The 17,923-nt window shown below is 39.4% G+C and overlaps 1 protein-coding gene across 1 annotated transcript in view; it reads left to right on the top strand.

Moving 5' to 3' along the window:
• The window catches only part of AsnRS (asparagine--tRNA ligase), a 384,567-nt gene that overhangs the window by 320,304 nt on the left and 46,340 nt on the right, over positions 1-17,923 (top strand). The window contains exon 14 of the mRNA XM_090368498.1: positions 2,532-2,615. Coding sequence (XP_090224624.1) covers positions 2,532-2,615 — 84 coding nt within the window. The remainder of the gene's footprint in view (positions 1-2,531; positions 2,616-17,923) is intronic.

Raw genomic sequence — 17,923 nt, 5'->3', positions numbered from 1 at the left:
ATACAAACCAACCAACCTTGGACATCCTGTGGCTGGAGAATTCCACCTACTAACCTTAGAGCCACTCTGAAACTCTTTGCATTGAGCATCCATCTTAGTCTTTCTCATAGGTTCATACTATACAAAAATTCAGCTGTCTGGAATATGATACTCGATGACTGGCTCCTGAGGGACTACCCACACACTACTCAGCTTTCTTACGCCGACAACATGGTTATCATCATTGAATGCCCCACCTGTGCCACCATAGAAACCCAGGCTACGGTTGTTCTCTCTGCTCTGTCCGTATGGGCAACGGAAAATAAACTCTCAGTCTCCACTGAGAAGAGCAAAACCCTCCTATTAAAAGGCAAACTGGACTTCTCCAGACCTCCTACCATACGTTTTAATAGCCGCCCACTGAAAAACTACTGATCAGTGAAGTACCTAGGAGTAATTTTGGACGACAGGAGAACTTTCATCCCCCATATTCAAGCTATCAAAGAAAAGATAAAAAATTACATCACTATGTTAGCACGCTTTACCCGCAAGGACTGGGCCCTTAAAGGACCAACTCAATGCCTTTTATACTCAGCAGTATTTATACCATTTGTCACATATGTAGCTGCAGTATGATACCACCGAATGACTTTAGTGCATACTCAACATAAAATTCAGCAAATTCAACGACTTATGCTACTACAAATGACCTGCGCATGTAGAACGACATCAACTGCCACCCTACAGCTACTAACAGGCCGCCTCCCCCCTTGGACCTCCACGTCGCTTTTATCGGACTCTCTCATGCCATTAAGAAGAATAAGGAAGCTGAATTCCTCACTATTCAAACCCGTATCGATACCGACATCAAACAGGAACATAAACGTGTGTGGCTAGAATTGATAAGCCTATGGCAAACCCGCTGGAATAACTCCACAACTGGTGCCTACTAAACTTTTCCTCCCCGAGGCAACCCACATCAACAAACAACGTTCCACTTGGTTCTTCCCAAACGTCTATGCTTCCTTACTATTAACTGGCCATGGGTCCTTCAAGAGACGCCTTCTAGAGTTCAGCCTAGTCGAGGATGCACTCTGTACCTGCGGAGAACCTAAAGACTGGGATCACATGATGCACTCATGCAACGTATACTTAGACCTAAGAATCCAACTACTCCTAGACCTCCACACTACATCACTTCGCCCAGAAACCAAGTTACTGGAATCTAACGATGAAGGTAATTAATTAAAGTACAAAGCAGGACAAATTTTGTCATCTATTGCGCGGAATTAGGTCTCGCTGCTTCGACAGTGAATACTATTTTAAGGTACAGTGCTCGTATAAAAGAACATGTTAAAGGATCAACGTATTTCACACCAGGGCCAGTCTGCCCCAACAGTTATCACAAAATAGTGTTCAGGTGCTATATCGAAGATGGAAAGGTTATTAATAATATGGATGGAAAATCAGATTCAGAATTGAGTGCCCATGAATCCAATGGCCATTCAAGCAAAAGCAAGAAATATTTATGAGGATATTAAGGATAAGTACGGCAAACCCCATGCCAAGTTCATGACAATCAACGGATGGTTTAATATGTTCAAACATCATGCTGGTTTCCAAGACATTAAAGTCACCAGTGCCGATTCTGCAGCTGCAGAGAAATTTTGTGATGTGTTGGAAAAAAACCCTTCTAAATCTCCACAACCCTCAACTTCCGCAATGTCATGCTTATCAGCTGGAGAGATAATTCTGGCAACGGAGCTCAAAAGGTGAAATTTGCTTACGGTTATGCCTGTTTTCTCTCTCTTTTTGTAATTTTATAATTTTGAAATTTTTGTAATTTTGTATACTTTTGTAATTTTTCCTTGTGCATGAGATAAAAAAAAAAATTTGAATAATTCTATTTACATGTTCGTTGAACATTTCTTTTTTGCTTCTATCAAATTCAGTGCACATGGTTGCGAGTGCAGAATTTCCCTAAATGCTTATTTAGGGAAATTCCAACTTACGTAGCGTTCTGCAGAACGCAACCCTTAAATAAGTCGGGGAATTTCTGTATATATATTTTAATGATTTTAAAATACATATATTCCTGTATATGTATTTTAAAATCATTTTTCTGTATATTTCTGTATTGTTACAATAAAGTCCCGCCTTCTCTCGCCCCAATATGCATTAGATTCATAGTAAAAATATCATCTCAAATAGCTGTTCAAGTACTTCTGTGGATAACACAATTATATTTAACTTCTGAGATGCTAAATTTCTGTTATCCTTTAAGTGCACACCTGATAATCTGACTGCACCTTCAAAATGTCCTACTCAGAAAGGACATTCACACAAAAAATCAAATTCATTTGGGCATTAGATATATATTTATTTTTTTAAGAAATTTACTCTTAAAATCAGACAAATTTTCAGCTAATTGTGAACTTTATATTCACCAAATTTTTCTAAAATTTGTACACTAGTATATAAATCACATTTATTTACGAAAAATATTTACTCATTAATATCCTTTTTGTTGATGAAAATTTAATTGTGTTTAGGTTATCATGCTGTGTCGCTTTCCATCTGAAATCAAATCATTTTACATGAGTAAATGTCCAGAAGATCGCAGGTTAACAGAATCAGTGAGTAAAATTTCTAAAATCATATGCATGCAAAATGCAGTTTGTTAGCACTGGTATTAATTTTGATTTTCATTTGCACAAATTGCATGAGGTCATTTCCTCCCCCCCCCAGTATTGCATTGTTTTTGTTTTAGTAAAAAGAATAATTTATCTTCACACACACACACTATATTGTTTGATAAGCATACAGAATGATTTAGACTGTAGCCCCAAACTCCAGAGGTAATACAACCTACTGATTGGTATATTCAGCTCACCCATGCCAATTATTCCCATGATCCTCTCTGTTCCCATTATCTGAAATGGGAAAATAAGTTGAGCACAGGAGTTAATCCTGTTAATTCCTTTAGCTAGTAAATCCCTAATTACCAAAATGGGTTTAGGCTAATAGCTTGGGAAATTAATATTAGTAGTGACAAATGATGCAAGAAACTAAACATACAGCATCAGTCAAAAAAAAAAAAAAAAAATTCACCTATTCTTCCACTCTAATAGTTTGTCTAGCTATTCCTTGAATTTATTCAACCTGTCCATTTCCAAAACAATATACAGAAGCTTGTGCCAGCAATCAACCACCCGTTGGCTGAAGGAAAACTTCCACAATCTATTCTGCAAACATCCTTCCTCAGTTTAAATTAATGTCCCCTCCTGTACATACACTGAGGAAAAATCCCATCAGCAATAAGTTTACTCAAGCCATTCAAAGCCTTAAATACTCCAGTCAGATCACCTCGTAGGTGCCCTATCTTCAGATGCAGCAATTGCAGAACTGGAGCCTTTTTAGTAACAGCACTCCTTTGTTGCTCTTCTCTGTACCCATCCAGCAGGTCTACATCCTTCCTAAAATGAGGCCTCGGGGCCTGTATGCAATACTAAAGATGTGGCCTAACCATTGCCATATACAATGGAATAAACACCACCTTATTCCTGTATATCATTTACAAAACCCCATGTACTGTCCTGGCAGTGTATCTGCTGTGATCAGAGAACTTCATATCCGACTGCACAGTTATCCCCAAGTCTTTTTCATTCTCCACTACCCTGAGTGTAGAAGCACACCGTTTGGTACTTTACTAAAAGGTTAAAAGTAGCCGCAGGCAGAGGTGAAGGTGATTCTTGCACAACTTCTATTAGAATAAGTAGAAACCTGGAGCGAGGGGTGCTGGGGGTTTCAGGGACTGATGGCAGGCATCGTGAAACAGGTGGGTGTATAGGATGTGTTAGGGTGACTACGAATAGGAATAGGTACATGTATACCAATGCTAGAAGTATAGCAAATAAATTTGATGAATTTGAGGTGTTGGTCAAGACATCAAAGGCGGATATTGTTGGGATATCAGAGACTTGGTGTCACACTGATATTAGGAATGCAGAATTGGAATTTGGGGATACAATGTGTACAGAAAGGATAGACAGGATAGGAAAGGAGGAGGTGTTATGCTGTTAATTAAGAAAAACATAAAATCAAAAGAAGTGCATCCAGTTGATATAGATGAACAGTGCACTGTTGAGTCAGTTTGGTGTGACATAAGCACTGCGAAAACAAAAATAAGAGTAGAAGTGTATTATAGGCCTAATGATGCGAATGAGTACAATGAACAATTGTACAGAGAAATAGAGTGGGCTAGTAAATCAGAATGTCTTATAATGGGGGATTTTAACTTCCCAGATATTGACTGGAACTTGTGGGTTGGTCACTCACACACTAGTAAGACTTTTTTGGATATATTGGATGATTGTTTTCTGCAGCAGCATGTTCGAGAGGCAAACAGAGAGGGTAATTCTCTTGGTCTGGTTATCAGCAGTGATCATTCGTGTATTAAGAATTTGCAGATAAAGGAACCACTAGGTGGCAGTGATCACAGTGTACTGATGTGGGATTTACTTAAAGGTATAATTACCATCAGGGGAAAAGGAAAGGGTTTTTGTTTCCATAAGGTGAGTACAGTGGTCTTGGACAGTTTTTAAATTCTGTACAGTGGGATCAACTGACGATGTTACCAACAGTAAATTCTAAGTGGGAAGCATTCAAGGAATTAATCGTGGAAGCTACTAAAATTTCATACCTATTAAGAAATATTGTTCAAGGTTTAGGCCTAAATGGTTATCAAAGGAACTAATGAGACTCGTGACAGAGAAGAAAAATGCATGAGATGCATATAAATTATGAAGCAACTCAGAAGCCTATGGCAGATATAAGCTAGTCTGTAATCAGGTCACAAAGTAGGTTAGGCAGGCGAAGGCAGATTACAAGAAATCTTTGGCAAAAGATACTAAGAAAAACAGCAAGGATTTCTTTACTTATGTAAACTCTAAAAGGAAGGGGATGGATCTGATTGGTCAACTTGATATCGATGGGTCAACTGTTGATGATCCTGCTCAGATAGCAAACAAACTGAATGAGTATTTTGCATCTACATTCACACATGAGGAGTTATTAAGGTTTGAAAATGGCAGAAGATTATCAAATTGTAGCAAGGTGCTTAATGATTTTGTAATAACTGAGAGCAAAGTGGAGGAGAAATTGTTGAAGTTAAACTTAAGGCACCTGGGGTGGATGGGATCTATCCAGATAAATTAAAGGAGGCAGCAAAGCAACTAAGCAAACCCTTAGCCATAATTATGAGAGCATCCTTGGACTCAGGGGAGGTCCCCACGGGATGCCTTCGTAGCTAGGTGGGCAGGAGCCGCTGTGCATAGCACATGCTTCTTGATTAGACCGGGGTTTGAGCCCGTGAGCCACCAAATACAGAGGATGCGGAAAGGTCAGGGAATGACCACCACATATCCCTGGAGCAATATGGCCTTAGTTGCTAATGCTCCTAAAAAAAAAACCAAATAACAAATAACAAGGTCCCCATGGACTGGAGATGTGCAAATGTATCCCCAATTCACAAAGGGGGGATCGAAGGGTGACACGAGTAATTACAGACCAGTTAGTTTAACTTCTGTTCCGGGTAAAATAATGGAGTCGCTGGTTAAAGATGCATTGCAGGATCATCTAGAAAAGACTGCAGCAATAATTCAGACACAGCATGGGTTTGTTAAGGGAAAGTGTTGTCTGACAAATTTGATAGGATATTATGATGTGGTTACAAAGGAACTGGATGCAAAAAATTATTTTGATATCGTAATTTGGATTTCAGGAAAGCTTTGGACACTGTTGCACATGGAAGACTATTGTACAAATTGGAGGAATGATATTAAGGGTAAGTTGCTACAATGGATAAAAGGATGGTTGAGTGGGAGAAGACAGAGTGTGGTAATTAATGGGTGCTGCTCTTCGTGGACTAATGTTATTAATGGAGTCCCACAGGGTTCGGTCCTCAGTTGTTTTGTATATTTATCAATGATATTGATGAAGGTATATCAGACTTAGTGTCGCAGATGATACAAAGGTTGGCAGGGTTGTTAATGACAGTAATGGCAGTGTGCTACTGCAACAGGATCTAGATAATTTGGGCAGATGGGCTAAGAAGTGGCAACTTTAACCTTGACAAATGCAAAGTACTGCATATGGATAGAAGTAACCCCAGAGAAACATACCAACTCTGTGGTATGTTTCTCTGGGGTTACTTTCCCCAGAGAAACATACCAACTCTGTAGAAAATGAAAAAGACTTGGGAGTAATTGTGCAGTCAGATATGAAGTTTTCTGAGCAATGCAGACAGGCTGACAGGCTTGGTCATGGGGGTTTTGTCAATGATATATAGGAATTTGCTAGCAGGGAAAAGGAGGTGATTGTCCCTCTGTATAAGGCAATGGTCAGGCCATGCCTCGAGTACTGCATACAGGTCTGGAGGCCTCATTTTAGGGCACCTCCGTAGCCAGGTGGAAAGGAGCAGCAGTGTGTAGTACACGCTTCTTGATTACACCGGGGTTTGAGCCCGTCACTACCAAATACTGAGGATGCAGAAAGGTCAGGGAATGACCACTGCATATTCCCGGAGCAATATGGCCTTAGTTGCTAATGCTCCTAAAAACCAAATAACAACAGCCTCATTTTAGGTAGGATGTAAATTTGCTTGAGCGTGTACAGAGAAGGGCAACAAGATTGGTGAGGAGAATGAAGGGATCCTCTTACCAAGAGAGGCTTAAGTTCTGCAAATTGCAGTGGCTGGAGACTTAGGCACCTGCACAGTGATCTGATTGAGGTGTATAAGGCCTTGAATGGATTGAGCACGCTGAATTTTGATGGGATCCTTCCACTTGTTCAGATTACGAACCTAAGGGGGCATAAATTCAAATTAAGAAAAGACAGATGTAGAATAGATGTGTGGAAATTTGTCTTTAGCCAGTGGGTGGTTAATTGCTGGATAAAACTTCCATCTGTCGTTGTGGAAGTTGATAGCTTAAATAAATTTAAGGAGGAACTGGACAGGCATTTGGAGGGAATGGTGTTTTTTTTTTTTTTTTTTGGCTGATGCTGCATAAGCTCATACACTTGCTTTCTTGCATCACATGCCACTACTACTCCTCTAGGGGTACTACTACCCATATGCAGTACTTTGCATTTGCCAATGTAAACCCCAGTTGCAATTTCTCAAGCCATCTACCTAACTTTTCTACATCTTGTGGCAGTAGCAGCATACCTTAATTACTATTATTAACAACCCTGCCAACTTTTGTATTATCTGGAAACTTAGACATTAGATATACCTTCATCAGTATTGTTGATAAATACAAAAAATCACAATGGGCACTGCACCGAACCCTGGGGGACTCAACAAATAATATTAGTTTGCAAAGAGCAATGCCCGGTGATTACCCCCCCCTCTCTCTCTCTCTCTCTCTCTCTCTCTCTCTCTCTCTCTCTCTCTCTCTCTCTCTTCTTTTTGTCCATAGAAGTAGCTTGCCCGTAATGCTACACTGTTCCAATTTGTAAAGCAGTCTTTTATGTGCAACAGCATCAACGTTAGCAGTTAAATTGTACGTTTAAATAAATACATATAACGACTTAGATTACAAACGTAATATAATTAATAACATAACATAATTAATTAATAAATTAATAGAATCCTGACTCAGAGCAGAACTGAGGGGGGCAGTTGTCCTCTGACTGACAGCCTTATAAAATGCACTGTTTGCTTGATGTTTGCAGAGCAATCGGGTACGGGACATGATACTGCCAAGGGGGATGTTTTTGTGTGTGCGCGATGCAAGGAGTGTATCGATATCAGGCAACAACTCGGCGTTCTTGTGGGCCTATATGAGAGCTTGAAGGACAGGGTGGATGCCCTCGAAGAAACTAAATTGAGGGGCCCATCAAGCTCTCAGCTGCCCACATCAACGCCAGAGCTTGCACTTGGGCATCGAGTGACACAGAGACAACCCCTAAGGCAGAATGCGCTGGTCCCGAAGGAACTAGTAGTTGTTGGTGACTCTATTGTCAGGGAAACGGAGAACATGCTTTGTAAAAAAGATAGGTGGAACAGGACCAGGGTATGTCTGCCAGGGGCAAAGGTTGATGACGTTGTAGAGCGAATATCATCTTTTAAGGGCACAAAAGGTGATATAGTTGTACACGTTGGCACTAATAATATTAAGAGTAGGAGACCGGCAGAATTACTTAACAAGTACAGGTCACTGTTGAACAAAAGCCGAGAATTAGGGTTGAATTTGAAAGTGTCTGCAATTCTGCCCAGACACGATAGGAGGGAGTATATGATGAGAGCCTTATCGATCAATTCGGCCCTGGAAAGATTGTGCAAGGCTCAAGGGGTAGAATTTTTTTCAGCCTGGACTGTACTTGTTAACAGGAGAGATTGCTTCTACAGGGATGGGATACACTTAAATAGAAAGGGTGCAAGAATATTTGCTGATGCTATCGAGGCAGTGTTAGGTGGGTTGGAAAACTGCTAGCTTGGGGGGGGGGGGATACAAGGACTAATAGATTGCCAGTAGCTACTGGCAGAGTTGAAAGTCATTCTTGCACTGCTTCTATTGGAATGAGAAGCAGCCTGGAAAACAAGGTGCAGGATATTTCAGAGACTGCTGGGAGTCATCGCAGTACAAGTAAACACATGGGTTGTGTTAGGGTAGCTAAGAATAGGAACAGGTACATGTATACTTGCGTGTACACCAATGCTAGGAGTTTGGTAAATAAATTTGATGAATTTGAGGTATTGCTTAAAACATCGAAGGCAGATATTGTTAGGATATCAGAGACATGGTGTCACACAGATATAAGGAATGCAGAACTGGAATTTGGGGAGTACAACGTCTACAGAAAGGATAGACAGGAAAGGGAGGAGGGGTTATGCTATTAGTTAAGAAACACATAAAATCCAAAGAAGTGAAGCCAGTCGACATTGCTGGACAGTGCAGTGTCGAGTCAGTTTGGTGTGAAAGCATTGGTAGATCAAAATTAGAGATCAAAATAGAAGTGTGCTATAGGCCTAATGACTCTGAGTATAATAAGAAACTGTACAGGGAAATAGATTGGGCCAGTAAATCAGAGAGTGTTATAATGGGGGATTTTAATTTCCCAGATATTGACTGGAAATTGTGGATTGGACACTCGCACACTAGTGAGGCTTTTGTGGATTTATTGAATGATTGTTTTCTACATCAGCATGTTCGGGAGGCAACTAGAGGGAGTAATACTCTTGATCTGATTATCAGTAGTGATTCTTCATGCATTAAGAATCTGCAGATAAAGGAACCACTAGGTTGCAGTGATCACAGTGTGCTGAAGAGGATTTACTCAAAGAGGTAACTACCATCAGGGGTTAAGGGAAGGGTTTTTTCTTTCGTAAAGGTGACTACGATGGTCTGAGACAGTATTTAAATTCTATACAGAGGGACCAACTGACGATGTTACCAACAGCAAATTCAAAATGGGAAGCATTCAAAGAACTTATCTTGGAAGCTGCTAGGTTTTACATACCAACTAAGAAATATTGTTCAGGGTTTAGGCCTGAATGGATGTCAGCTGAACTAATAAGACATATGGCAGAGAAGAAAAATGCATGGGATACATATAAATTAATGGGTGACATGCAAGCCTATGATAGATATAAGCTGGTCTGTAACCAAGTCACAGAGGAGATTAGGCAGATTATGAGAAATCCTTGGCAAGGGTGCAAAGAAAAACAGAAAAGACTTCTTTATCGATGTAAACTCTAGAAGGAAAGGGATGAATCACATTGGTCCACTGGATATTGATGGTTCAACAGTTGAGGATCCTGCTCAGGTGGCTACCAAACTAAACGAGTATTTTGCATCAACATTCACACATGAGGAGTTATTCAGGAAGGGGAATGCCAGAGGTGAAGTAAACTCTGGCAGTGAGCTAAATGATTTTGTAATAACTGAGAGGAAAGTAGAGGAGAAATTGTTGAGGATAAACATAAAAAAGGCACCTGGTGTGGATGGGATCTATCCAGTTATATTAACCCTTAGCCATAATTATGAGAGCTTCTTTGGACTCAGGGGAGGTACCCATAGACTGGAGATGTGCAAATGTGACCCCAATTCACAAAGGAGGATCAAAGGCTGACACAAGTAATTATAAACCTGTGAGTTGAACTTCTGTTCCAGGAAAATTAATGGAGGCACTGGTTAAAGAAGCACTGCATCATCTAGACAAGACTTCAGTTATAGCTCGGACACAGCATGGTTTTCTTAAGGAAAAGTCTTCCCTGACCAATTTGATTGGATACAATGATGCAGTCACAAAAGAACTGGATGCATGATATAACTTTGGTATTATATATATTTGGATCTTAGAAAGGCTTTTGATACTGTTGCACATGGAAGACTGCTGCACAAATTGGAGAAGTGTGGCATTGTAGGTTGTTGTTGTTGTTGTTTTGGTTTTTAGGAGCATTAGCAACTAAGGCCATATTGCTCCGGAATATGCGGTGGTCATTCCTTGACCTTTCCGCATCCTCCATATTTGGTGGTGACGGGCTCGAACCCAGGGCATTGTAGGTAAACTGCTGCTATGGATAAAGGGATGGTTGAGAGGGAGAAGACAGAGTGGTAATCAATGGACACTGCTCATCGCGGACTAATGTTATTAGTGGAGTCCCTCGGGGTTCAGTGTTGAGTCCATTATTGTTTTCTGTATTTATAAATAATATTGATGATGGTATATCAAGCTTAATGTACAAGTTTGCACATGATACAAAGGTCGGCAGGGTTGTCGAGGACACTACTGACTCAATGCTGCTGCAACAGGATTTGTAAAGGTTGAGCAGATGGGCTGAGAAGTGGCAAATGAAGTTTAACATTGACAAATGTAAAGTACTACATATGGGAAACAGTAACCCAGAGCAACATATCAACTCTGTGGTACTACACTGTGACAGTGGTAGAGAATGAAAAGGACCTGGGGGTAATTGTGCAGGCAGATATTGAAGTTCTCTGACAGTGCAGACGGGCTGCAAGAGTAGCTCATGGTGTCTTGTCAATGATATACAGGAATTTTTCTAGCAGGGATAAGGAGGTGATTATCCCCTTGTATAAGGCAATGGTCAGGCCACACCTTGAGTACTGTGTACACGTCTGGAGGCCTCATTTCAAGAAGGTTGTAGAGCTGCTGGAACGAGAACAGAGAAGGGCAACAAGATTAGTGAATGGAACAAAGGGTTGCTCTTACGAAGAAAGGCTTAAGTTTTGCAAATTACAGAGTCTGGAGACTAGGCACCAAGCGAGGTGATCTGAATGAGGTGTATAAAGCCTTGAATGGTTTGAGCATGCTCAATGCCGATGGGATTTTCCCTCTTGCTCAGAATAATCACCTTAAAGGGCATAAATTCAAATTGAGGAAAGACAGATGTAGGATAGATGTGCGGAAATTTGCTTTAGCCAGTGGGTAGTTGGTTGGTGGAACAGACTTCCATCCCTTGTTGTGGAAGTTGAAAGCCTAAGTAAATAAGGCTCAGCTGGACAGGTATTTCGAATGAACAAACGGACAGGTGAAATGGGAGTGGTTTTTTTTTTTTTTTTTTTTTTTGGCTGATTCTGCATAAGCTTGCTTTCTTGCATCATATGCCTATGCTAATGCTAACAATCATTCAATAAATCCGCATAAGCCTTGCTAGTGTGTGTGACAAACCACAGGTTCCAGTCAATATCTAGGAAGTTTAAAATCTCCCATTATAAGACATTCTGATTTACTGGCCCACTATTTCTCTGTAAAATTATTCTTTGCACTCATTAGAGTCATTAGGTCTATATCACACTCCTACTCTCATCTTTGCTTTCCCAATGCTTATGTCACACCAAACTGACTCAACATTGCACTGTCCATCTATGTCTACTGGATGAACTTCCTTAGATTTTGTGTTTCTTAACTAACAGCATAACCCCTCCTCCCTTCCTATACTGACTATCCTTTCTGTCCAGACTGTACTCTAATTCTGCATTCCTTATATTTGTGTGACACCACATCTCTGATATCCCAACAATATATGTATTTGATGACTTGACCAGCACTTCAAATTCATTAAGTTTATTTATTGTACTCCTATCATTGGTGTATATGCACTTTTTCTTACTGTTAGTTACCCTAACACAACCCATGTATTTACTTGTTTCATGATGACCCCCAGCAGCTCTTGAGATCTCCAGCAACTTGCCTTTCAGGCTTCCGCTCATTCCAATAGAAGCAGTGCAAGAATCACTTCCACCTCTGCCTGCTGCTAATGTTAATATATTAGTCTGTGTATCCCACAAACTAGCAGTTTTCCGACTCACCTAACACTGCTTCGATATCATCATCAAATATTCTTGCGTCCTCTCTATTTAAGTGTATCCCGTCCCTGTAGAAACAATCTTTCCTGTTAACAAGCACACACACCACGCTGTGAAAAATTCAACGCCATGAGCTTTGCACAATTTCTCGTGGCCAAATTGAATGACTATGCTCTCTTCATGTTCTCCCTCCTATCATGTTTGGGCAGAATTGCAGACACTTTCAAATTTAACCCTAACTCGCAACTTCTTTTCAAAATTGACCTGTACTTATTAAGTAATTCCGCTGCTCTCCAACTCTTAATGTCTTTAGTGCTAACATATACAACAGTATCAAAAAGATGATATCTGCTCTAAAATGTCATCAACTTTTGACCATGATAGACATGGTGTGCTCCTGAGAAATCCAGAGTTTAATGAGAACTTCTGGTTTGCATGGAAGAACTCTTTGAATATTAAGTTTTCTCTGCTGCTGCTCGCAAATAATTGTTTCCTCTTTAGTATTGGTAGGGCCAAATGATGCAAAGGTGCAGATTTTTTCCTGCATCAACAAAAAAATAAATAAAATAAAACATAATATTCATAATATTTCCATTCCCTCAATGTAACCATCCAATTCTGCTTTTAATTTAATCAGACTCACTGCTTCTGCCACATTGGGAAGTAATTTTTCCTGTGTTCAACAACCCCGTGCCCAAAAGTGAAATTCACAAGATTCGGTCTTCTGTTGTTTCCTCAGGTTTCATATCTTTGTCACCTACATGGGAAAATAGGCCCTCCTCATTCATTTTACCTAACCCATTCAGTGCTTTATATGCCGCTATCAGATCTCTCCTTTCGATGTTTGTTATTTCATTCCTACAGGTGAACTTCATAATGTCCAATCATCTGTTCCCTCTGAGATTTTATATTTTTCACTCCATGTTTGTGTCTTTCTCTCTCCCTCATTCATTTTTACTCAATCCCTTTAATAGCCTATACACTTCAATTAGACTACCCCTAATGTCTAGTTGTCAAACTTGGCCGTTCACACCTTCTCTGCCATTCTTCATATGAACATCACTTTGCACTTAGTATCAATCTAGTCACCATCCTTTGAACTCTCTCCAGAAGTTCTGTCTTTTTTTTGGGGAGTGTTATCCAAACCTGAATCCAGATGATACAGATGATAACCATTGCCTTGTAAAGAATGACCTCCTTCTCCCTACCTATGATAAAGATCCTCTAAATCATAGAAATAGAACACCGTGTACCTTCCTAACTGCCTGTGTTTACTTCATATTGAATCATAACACCTGTCTTTTTTTTTTTTTTTTTTTCCCCAACCACTTTTAGTTCCTCTTATCCTAACTTATATATAACTCCAGGATTTCTTGTTTCCAAATGCATAACCTTACATTTAGTATTAGTGTATAGTGCAAGGAAGCCACAGGCTTTTACTGCACCAGCTGAAAAAAGTAGATAAGAAAATACAAATTATGCACTTCCCTCCTCATGTACATAACTATCCAGTTGACCTTTTAATTTCTTCAAACTGTTAATCTGAACTACTGCGGAAACAACTTGTTTCAGCAACAACTCACTAAGTAAAACAAAACTTCCTACAATCAAGTCTAAACCTCTTCCCCTGCAATTTGAATTTATGGTTCTAGCTTTGGGGTTATTTATAACAGTGAAAATTCTGCTTTCATTCATCCTTTTCAAAGCATTATATACCTCTAAGGTGTCTGTTTGCCAAGCTCTGTAGCCCACATAATCAAAGCCTTTCTTTGTGTGGTCACCTTTTTGCCAATCCACCATGCGAGTTGCCCATCTGTTTGTGTGGAAAAACCTCATTCAAGAAACTCAGTATCTTTTTTTTTTTTTTTTTTTGATGAGGTCTCCATACTTGTATACAGTATTTTAAATGCAGTCTTACAATTGCATTTTACAGTGGGATTACAACCTCCATTTCTCTACAGGATAACATTCAATAAATCACCAATAGGACACCATGGGCTTTTCTGACTGGCTGTTTACGCTTCTCAGAAAACTTCATATCTGCCTGTATTGTACCTCCCAGCTGTCTTTCTTCTATTCATTTTAATTCGACCAATGTGTTTGTGGGTTGAATAAAATAATCTCGTAATTTATTTTTGGGTTGCTGTTCCTCGAGTGTGATACCTTGCATTTTGCTTCAGAGTATTTAATATTAGCAGTGGCAAATGATGCAAGAAAGCAAGCTTACAGCATCAGCTAAAAAAAAAAAAAAAAAATATTCCTACATCATCTCTCAAGCCTTTCTAATAATTTATCTGGTTTTGCCTTGAATTTATCCAAACTCCTCACTCCCCAATTTAAATTTATGCTCCTTCATGTTGTGGTTTCTGAGAAAGAGGAGGGATGCCATCTATATTTTAGAAACGTTAAAATTCGGTTACCATTTTTTGGAACATATATGTATATGCAACTGATTCAAGTCTTTTTTTAAACAACATGGATTGGCTCAAATTGTTAATCACCCTTCAGACCTTCAAATCATCAGCAAACTTTGACAGCCCTTCTTGGGTAACTGTCAGTATCATTTGTGAAAATTATAAATAGGAGGGAACCCAACACTGAAAGAGACTCTACTTGCTATACTAATCCACCCTGAAGACCGACCATTTATGCCAGTGCTTATTCTCCTATCGTTTAGCCAACAAGAATTCCAACATAGGATCATACAGTAACTTCTTCAGTTCATATAACAGCTGTCCATGAGAGACACTGTTGAAAGCTTTACTAAAATCTAGATATACATAGTACATTCAGAAAGTTTCCAGATCTCATGATAGTAGTTAAATGGTTTACACTACAGCCGTAAGGTTGACCTTGGTGTGTATGCATGCCAAGTGGGAACTGGCTCAACCACTTTGCTTGTTTGTCACGGCTGAGTGATTGCAGAATGCCACAGTGTGTTAACATTGAGTTCTTCTTTAAACTTGAGGAGAGTGCTACAGACATGCTGCAAGCAGTATAAACTACAAAAAGTTTATAGAGATGATACTTTAAAGAAAACAGCAATTTACGAGTGGTTTAATTGGTTTAAGAATGGTTAGGAAACACTGGAAGATGAACCTCGCAGTGGAGAGAGACCCTTCGATGACACAAAATGATGAAAATGTCACAAAAGTGAAAGAACTCATGCATAATGATAGGCAAATGACTATTGTTGGACTGTTTGATTGTTACTTCAATACACACAATCCTGATACAAAATTTAGGGACGTGTCGCATATGTTCAAAATTTGTACCACACTTGCTGTCAAATGATCAAAAGGACTGCAGGAAAGCCATCGCAGTGATTTGTTTGAAAAATCTATGCAGATCTGAGCTTCCTGAGAAAATTGGTCACTGGGGATGAGAGTTAGGTGTTTGCCTTTGACCCCGAGACCAAAGTAGAATCATCTCAATGGTGCACAAAAAATTTCTCCACGGCCCAAGAAGTCTTGTGCAACAAAATCTAGGATCAAAGTCACACTGATTGTGGTTTTTTTTTTTTTTTTTTTTTAAGATGAAGGCATATTGAACCACGAATTTGTGACTAGGGGAGAATGATTGCTGCTGCTACTACGTTGAGATTTTAACAACCTCAAAAATTGAAGGATGGCTAGCTCCTGCACTATGGCAATGTGCCCAGTTACATGACGATTGCAGTTCAGCAGTTCTTGGCTGTGAACAAAAAAAATCACAGGCATGCAGTAGCCATCCTACTCTCACAACTGTGCACTATCTGACTTCTGGCTGTTTCCTAAACTGAAAATAGAGCCTCAGGGTAGTTCTTTTGTTACAGTGAATGACACTGTAGCAAAAGTGCCAAAGCTACCCTGCATGTTCTTACAAAGCCTGGGAAGATTGGAGCATGTGTGTGTGTGTAGAATTTTACTATAAAAGTTCATTGAGTGAACAATTAGACTTACTTGGAAGGTGATTAGGTAAGTAAGTCCAACTGTTCATTCAATGAACTTTTATAGTAAAATTCTGGGAACGTTATGAATGTACTGTGTGTGCATGACATCAAAATTGTTACCTGAATCATAATAATTTATCAGATTAATCAGGCATGACCTCCTGTTAACAAACCTATTCGCTGGGATCTAGTCAAGATATTCCTGTTGAGGTGGTCCTGAATTGCATCCTTAATACGGACTCTGTTAACTTCTCTGTTCAAAGAAGTCAAACTCATTAGCCTATAATTACCCAACTTCTATTTAGCGTCACCTTTGTGGATTGGGGAAACCATTGCCCTTCTCCACTCCAAGGGAACCCGGAGTCTAATGTCACTCTCATGCTCTTTGATTATAACAGAATATATGCTATCCTTCTCCCTGGGACCTTGCCCTCTTTTAGCCTCACTGACTTTTCTAGCAAATTCGTTTCTAAGACCATGTATTTTCAGCATTCTGGTTCCTTAACCTGGGTGACAGGACTCCTGACATCTCTCAGGAGTCTTGTCACCACCAACTGTTTAAGGAATCAGAAATAATGATCCCACATTAATAGTTAATCAAATGATTAAAAATCTGAAATTTTTTCTATCTTCCAAAATGTAGTAAATGTTTTCTACAGAAATTTCAAAAGTGATTTGTTACACAGTTATCCAGTTTGCATGTTGTCCATCCTGGAAATCATACTTACTCTGCCTAAGATCAGCTAATTATACCCTAAATTAAAGAGGAATTGAATTTCTAACGGTTTACAAATGTTAGAAATTCGTAACAGTCATAAACAGAAATAGAACCCAGACGTCTTCAAACACAAGATGAAACCATTATACTGTCTTGAGTTTTACAGAGTAATTGAGTGCAAGGCCTGTCAGTTTCACCATCACCAACAACCTTACAGTTATTTGCAAGTTGCATTTGACATGAAACACCATGAACTTCATGTTCAGGGTTACTTTCCATCCTCTTCCACTAGTTCTGATAGGTTACTATGATGCTGTGACCAAGGAACAGGATGCAAAAAATTATTTTAATATTATATACTGTATTTCTTCGATTCTAAGATGCACTTTTTTTCCCTTATAAACGTCTCTTAAAAACAGGGTGCACCTTAGAATCGATGCCGTCTCACAATCACAGGTTTTTTTTTTTTTTTCGAATTTTCCCGTTCTTTGCACAACACCACACATTTTGTTTTACGTGGAAACCCCGCCTCCAGGTTGTCGCATTCTCCAATTCCATTGGAGAATAAAGTGGCGTGGGTGATATCACATACTTTCAAAGTGTGAAGCCACCGTTATTTCATTATAGTAGAGCTCACTCAGCGAAAACTAGGAAGTTTTGTTTTTATATTCGAAAGTACGTAAGAAGTGGAGTTACTGTATTTCATTAATTTTGATCCCTTATTGCACATTAAAATGTCAAAAAGATTACACTACAAAGCCGCATTGAAGAGAAATTGCCGAGTACCTCAGAATAGAGAAAATAATATTTAAAGGCTGGTGCGACAGACTCGTGCATCATAGTGGATTATCGTTAAGGCACCGAACATCTATTTGTCAAAAAATTCCTCCAGACTTTCAATAGAAGCTGATTAACTTTCAGCGACAGGTGATGAAACCCCAGTCTTCTTCGATATGC

Source organism: Mastigoproctus giganteus, chromosome 2 (assembly GCF_048544385.1).
Source record: "Mastigoproctus giganteus isolate SK-2022 chromosome 2, ASM4854438v1, whole genome shotgun sequence".
Taxonomy (NCBI): domain Eukaryota; kingdom Metazoa; phylum Arthropoda; class Arachnida; order Uropygi; family Thelyphonidae; genus Mastigoproctus; species Mastigoproctus giganteus.
The sequence above is the reverse complement of the archived record's forward strand: the minus strand, read 5'-3'. Positions and strand labels throughout refer to the sequence as shown.